This window comes from Colletotrichum chrysophilum (genome assembly GCF_026319265.1).
Source record: "Colletotrichum chrysophilum strain AFK26 chromosome Unknown scaffold_61, whole genome shotgun sequence".
NCBI classification, from domain to species: domain Eukaryota; kingdom Fungi; phylum Ascomycota; class Sordariomycetes; order Glomerellales; family Glomerellaceae; genus Colletotrichum; species Colletotrichum chrysophilum.
In genome coordinates this window covers 32,592-38,591 of record NW_026517348.1, presented here as the reverse complement: position 1 = coordinate 38,591, position 6,000 = coordinate 32,592, and the positions used below count along the sequence as shown (strand labels likewise).

Below are 6,000 nucleotides of genomic sequence, written 5' to 3'. Positions count from 1 at the left end.
CAGCGTCTGAAATCTCCGGAGTCCATTCAAAATCTTCAAGAATGTACCGACAAGGGCTGCTTGTCTTGCAAAGGACGGATCGACATCATTCGACAGACGAAGCCGTGGTGGTTGTCCGAATCGCGGGAACGCAATCTCTCTATTTCTATCAGGCCACAGCAGAGATGGCTGTTCAACTCGAACCTGTCGTCGCTGCACTCTGGAGGCTCTGGGACCATTCGACTGTTCGAAGCTACGAAGGCGATAGACCACCTACAACTCTATCGACACATCACAGGTAGCTGTCGAAGCCCCCTTTGCCAGACGAGGGAGGTGGTCACTGACGACGCGTAAGATGCCGAGAAGCTAGAATCAGACGACCTGAACAGGTTCGAAAAGATTGTCTTTGGAGAGAGCGTCGAGATAGCGCCGTCATCAGACTCTGACCTGGCGTTCGCCCGAGCCTCACTATGGCTGCGGAACTGCATGGAAGGACATCCCGCCTGTCGGCCTAGCGACCCCAATTTCGCCCCCCGCCGACTTTTGAGCATTCATAACCCTTCGGCTGACCAAGTGACTCTCGTTGAGTCCTCCGGGATAGGTCCTTTGCAGTATGCGGCTTTGAGCTACTGCTGGGGCTCTGACCTAAGTGGGGTCAGGAAGACGGTGAAGTCGAACATGCCATCCCACGCTCACGGCATCCATGTATCGGAGTTGGCGCAGACAGTCCAAGACACCATCAAAGTCTGCGTCAAGCTGCAAGTCAAGTACCTCTGGGTCGACGCGCTGTGTATCGTCCAAGACGACGCCGCCGACTGGAACGTCGAATCCGCAAAGATGATGGACATCTACGCGAACTCCTTCTTCACCATCAACGCGAGAGCACCGAGCTCGTGCAAGATGGGGTTTCTCGGCCGGCAGCAGCTGGGAAACACGGGATGGCAGAGACCCATCTGCGCCCGCGTGCCGCCCGGCCTGGGTCCTTCTGGAGACCGCCTCTTTGTCAGGGATGGCGAGGTGGAGCAGTTCCAGGTCTTCTCCCTGGACTCCCGCGGCTGGTGTCTGCAGGAGAATATCCTCCCGCAACGGAGACTGGTCTTTGACGGCCGGGAAATGGCGTGGCACTGCCGCGAGAGGAACATGTGCGAGTGCGGCCATCTTGACGAGGACGTCGATGTCGGCGATGAGCCGCTGATGTCGGGCTCGATCGACGGACCGGCAAACCTCCTGGAACTCTCTCAGCTCCACTGGGAATGGCTGAAGCTTGTCGAGCTGTATTCGCGACGCTTCCTGACGAGATCTAGCGACAAGCTGGTCGCCTTGTCAGGCCTGGCGAGATTGTTCCAGCAGAGGTTCTCCCGCGCGAAGGTCTTGTCCCGGGACGAACATATCATTGCAGTATTTGACGAGAAGACGCTGGTAACATCGGATCCCCCCATGGCGCCCGGCCTACCCGCATCCTATTACGCGGGACTCTGGAGAGAAAGCTTCGTCCTCGGCCTTGCCTGGACAGTCGATTATCCCCTCCTGAACAAGACGGGTCATGCTGAGCACTCAAATCACAAGGAGTATTGTGCGCCGAGCTGGTCGTGGGCTTCGGTGGACGGACCCGTAGTCTTCCGGCACATGGAATTCACCGCTGGCAGGTACGAAGAGGGTGACAACCCGCAGTTGAGTTGCGACGTGAAGGTGAGGGGCATCGCGTGCATTCCGAGCAACGTCGCAAATCCCACAGGCGGAGTAATGGAGTCGGCGTCCGTGGTTGTCTCTGGTCTCTTGGTCCCGGTGGACCTGGCTACGCTTCACGTCAAGGATGACTCGGTGTTATGGAGCTATACGTGGTACAATCAAATGCAATCACCGGGAGATGGAAAGGGGAGATATAGAGTGACATCCTTCGCCCGCACGCGAAGGAAGCAGAGCTGGCGGGTGCTCCTGGACGTCGAGCAGCGTCCAACGATAGATGAGGGGAGCTCACATGCCTACTGCTGGACGTCCCCAATGCGGCCGAGGGGTGAATTGGATTGCTGCCCGTGGGACGAGAAAACGTATTATGCGTGCCTTCAGCTGTATACCTTCCAGAAGCAAAAGCTACACACGAGAGAGAAGAGACACAAATTGCATGGGGTGCAGGTGATTGTCGGGTTTCTGGTATTGAGGAGGGTGGCTGGCGCGAGGGACACTTATGAGAGGATCGGCTTTGGGATCTGGGACTCCTTCGACGGGTATCAGGAGAGAGCGGAGGTCTTCGAGCTGTTCTCTGATGCGAAGGTGGAGACGATCAAACTTGTCTAGAGATGTGAGTGCCTAGAGCCACTCTGAGACTACCATGTGATATCTACACGTGCTATTTTCCGCTCAAAGGATCAACAACTTCAGCGTCCACGACTAATAACATGAAGTCAAGGTTTGCAATTGATGAATAGATGTTGAAAGTCGATCAATTGATTAACTGGAAAAGCTGACGAGTCCAGGATGAATTCACAGAAACTATGTTCATGAAAGTACAAAACGCCTCTATTGCTCGAGTACACGCTCAGCCTAATTGAGGAGATGAACAAATGTGATAGAAAGCAAGGTTGCAGAACCAAAGAAGAAGCTATCGAACCACTGCTGGACTCTGAAAGAACCAGACGCAACCACCGTGCTCGGTTTGGAAGATACTGATGCGCCAGTAATTGACTCGGTCGAGGAGGGCGATAAGGGCTCCTCGCCAGAGCTGGGGCCGGAGCCGGGGACGAAGTCCGAGCCGCCCGGACTCGTGCCACCGACACCGGGACCCGCACCAGCAACGTCTGAGGAGCCTGCTACGGAGCTTTCTGGCTTTGATGAGCTGACAACCTGCGTGGGAATAGCTGTAGCAACAGAATGAATGTCGGCCGCACCAACTGAACCAACAGATACTGCGGGGTTGGCTGGAGAAACCACCGTATTGCCATGTGCATCCTTACTTTCAGACCCGTCTGAAGCGTTGCTCTGGTTTGCAGAAGTATCTGACCCGCTAGAACCGACTGCAGTTGCTGTTACGGCTGACACTGCAGATGCGATAGGTGATTGAGGTAGAACAATTGGCTTGCTGGGGTCCGATAAGTTGATTGGTGCCGGTGCCACCTCCACAGGAACCATGCTGGGCTGGGTTTGGCTCTCTTCGGGGTACAGCTTGCTTCCTTGGGGCTGTAAGTGGTTTCCTCCGGAACGATACTTTTCTTCGACAACGGACTGTTGAGTTCTGTATGGGCTCTCCGGAACGGTAAGCGTGACTAAACTCTCGCCTTTGGAGCCGCATCTATTGCAAGATGCCTCGATCGTAGTCATCGGGACGGTGGGCGTAACCTGCGTCGGGCAGCCGCAGTCTGGGAAATAAAGCGTCGAGCAAAGCTCGGTTCCCATGAGGGCTGTGGGATTTGCTGAGTCGATCGTAGTGTACGTTATCGTGCTTACAACAGAGGTTATGGGCATGTCGACACCGAGATTGCCAGTGCTCTCGCTCGCCATAGACGGCGAAATTCTGGACGTTGCAAGACCAAGAGTCGTGGGAAGAGGTACCAAGACATCGCTGTTCTCTCCAAACCCAGGAGCAGAAGCTGCGGTGGGTGATCCGACGTTGGACACAGTTTGTGAGCCGGCGAGCCCGCCGGAAGACGAAGGATCAAGTACATCGCCATCATCTCCAAGATCGGCTCCAGAACCTGCAGTCGGAGATCCCACACTGGGTACGGTTTGCGAGCCAGCAAGTCCGACTGAGGAGGAGGGGTTCAAAACGTCGACATCATCGCCTGGGGCAGGGATCACCGTGGTGGCGGGGGAGCTCGGTGCAGTTGTGGATGGTGTGGTGGCCCCTGCCAATGTTGTCGGGACGCCGTCAACAATGAACACGCTTGTGAAGGAGCTCGGTTGTGGAGGAACGGCAGGATCAAGGGTGTTTCCAATCGTTGTGAGCTGACCTGCAGGTGTGCCTCCGTTGGTAATAGGAGTGATATTCTCTGGTGCAGCAGAGCCAGGCAAAGTGATCGGCGTCGATGGCAAGACCGAGTCGCCTCCAACAGGAATGGTCGTTGTAGTTGTGCCAGGGGTCACGACAACTGAATCCACCCGTTCGTAAATGGTGAGAAGTACACTGCCAGGGACAGCTCGCTTGGAAACCTGTGGTCTGAAATGCCGCGCGCGCAGCCTGGTGATGTTTGTAGCCACACTTCCGCCGCATATCTGCTGAAGATCTCCTGGGCACGGTGTTCCACAACCCTCAGTGGGCACAAATGATGCCGACTCGAGAGAGTCTGAACCGTAACAGGTGCTGAAAGGGGATGAATGTTAGCTACACGAAGTCCTGGTGCTTGTAGAACTGTACTTACTCGAAGAAGACGCCAGCATATCTAAGACTTCCTGCCAATTCTATGCACCTTTGAGGGGTCATGGCGGCATCCCTGCCAACCTCATTGAAGGAGGGGTAGCCGGCTTGGGAGCCCAAGCAGCCCCGGAATACATGATTGTTGATGACAGGTACGTTGGAGAGTATGGAGACTGTGGGCTCAGCTGAAGGTAGCGTGCTTGTGGCAGCTGGCTGAGATGCTGGTCGAGGTGTCGTGCTCGCTGCCGAAGTTGAAGTAGCTGGTATGTTCACGAACGGGCTGGATGTCGCCGGGCTGGGCGTGGGTGTGGTGGTTTCGGGGGATGAACTAGGTCTGATGGTAAAAGAGATGGAGCTGCCTGAGGATTGTGCTGTTGAGCTCACCCCGGCTGGCGACGAAGCAATAATGTCCAGGTCTAAAGCCGCGGTAAGTGAGGATTGAGAGGTATCTGAGGTAGTGCCCCGGGGGGTTGGTGACGGCGTAGTCTGCGCTATGGGCAATGACGGTGCAGACTCTGTGGATGCTGTATTTACAGTGCTGGTTTCCGAACTGCTCGCCGTCACGTCAGCCGATGTTGTTGCTGTGCTGATGGACATTGCCGTTGTGCCAGGGGATGTTTCCGCACTTGATGGCTTAGTCGAAAGGGCCATAAAACTGCTCAAAATCGTCTCTAACGTTGTCCGGATTGTGTTGGTAGGGAATCCGGACGGTAAGAAGAATGACTCTGTAGTAGCAGTCACTGTTACCAATGGGAAAGATATTGTTGGGATGCTAGTCGTCGTAGCCTCTTCGAAAGAACTCGAGACCGAAGATTCCGTCGTCGTGGGCGAAGATTCAATTGTCAACCGGGTCAAAGAGGAAGTCGACGAGGGAGATTCGAGAGTTGACCATGAATCTGAAGTTGTCCCTGTCGATAGATCGCTGGTGGCGGACACCGTAGATGACGTGGTTGCCAAAAGCCCTGGCTCAGAGACAGTGGTTGCTGTAGTCGAGAATGCTTCTGTGAAGCTTTCTGTGGAGGTTTCCGATGTTGAGGGAAGCTCTGTCTCTGATACGGTGGCTGTCGTAGCCGAGGATGCTTCGGTGGATGTTGCCATTGTAGATGTCGCGTCCGAGTAGCCAGACACGGCAAAAAGTATCGCGGAGTCAATATAGGGATTTGCTGCATCACAAACATAGATGGATAAGTTGCCGGTACTCACTTGACGGCGACGTGAAACAGACGGGCTCCCTCCCGGCAAAGGGAAAACAATGGTTTGGGTAAGAGCTCGAGGGTATGAGAGGCCGAGGTCTGCACCATTGACGGAAAGATCTGTTGATAGGGCAGTAGTCTGGAAATAATCGCTTGATCCAAAATCCCAGAATACTCCGAACTCGTCAGGAACTCCACCAAGCAACCTGTTTACTGTCAGCGCAAAACGACGTGCTTGGCGGAGATCGCACAAACCTTTCGCCAGTAGCCAAAATGAGTGTTATTCTTAGCTCACTGATACCTTGAGCAAACGAAATATCCACGCTAAAATGTGAATAATCTCCGCATGAGCCAACACTCTGGGCAAAGGCCGTGCTTGGTACGCATTGGCTTTCCACTCTCTTCGCGCGTAGAGCGCTCTCTCGTGGGCATTGATATCCCGCCGGTGCATCTGCTACTTTTCCTGTGCTTTTAATAACT

The 6,000-nt window shown here is 54.7% G+C and overlaps 1 protein-coding gene across 1 annotated transcript; it reads left to right on the top strand.

The window, feature by feature from the left end:
• Nucleotides 1–657: 657 nt before the first annotated feature.
• On the top strand, nt 658–1,723 carry COL26b_007483 (uncharacterized protein; the record flags this gene model as incomplete). Its single annotated transcript, XM_053180272.1, has 2 exons — nt 658–1,668; nt 1,715–1,723. The coding sequence occupies 2 exons, from the start codon at nt 658–660 to the stop codon at nt 1,721–1,723; spliced, it is 1,020 nt and encodes a 339-aa protein (XP_053035721.1).
• Between the last annotated feature and the right edge of the window lie 4,277 nt (nt 1,724–6,000).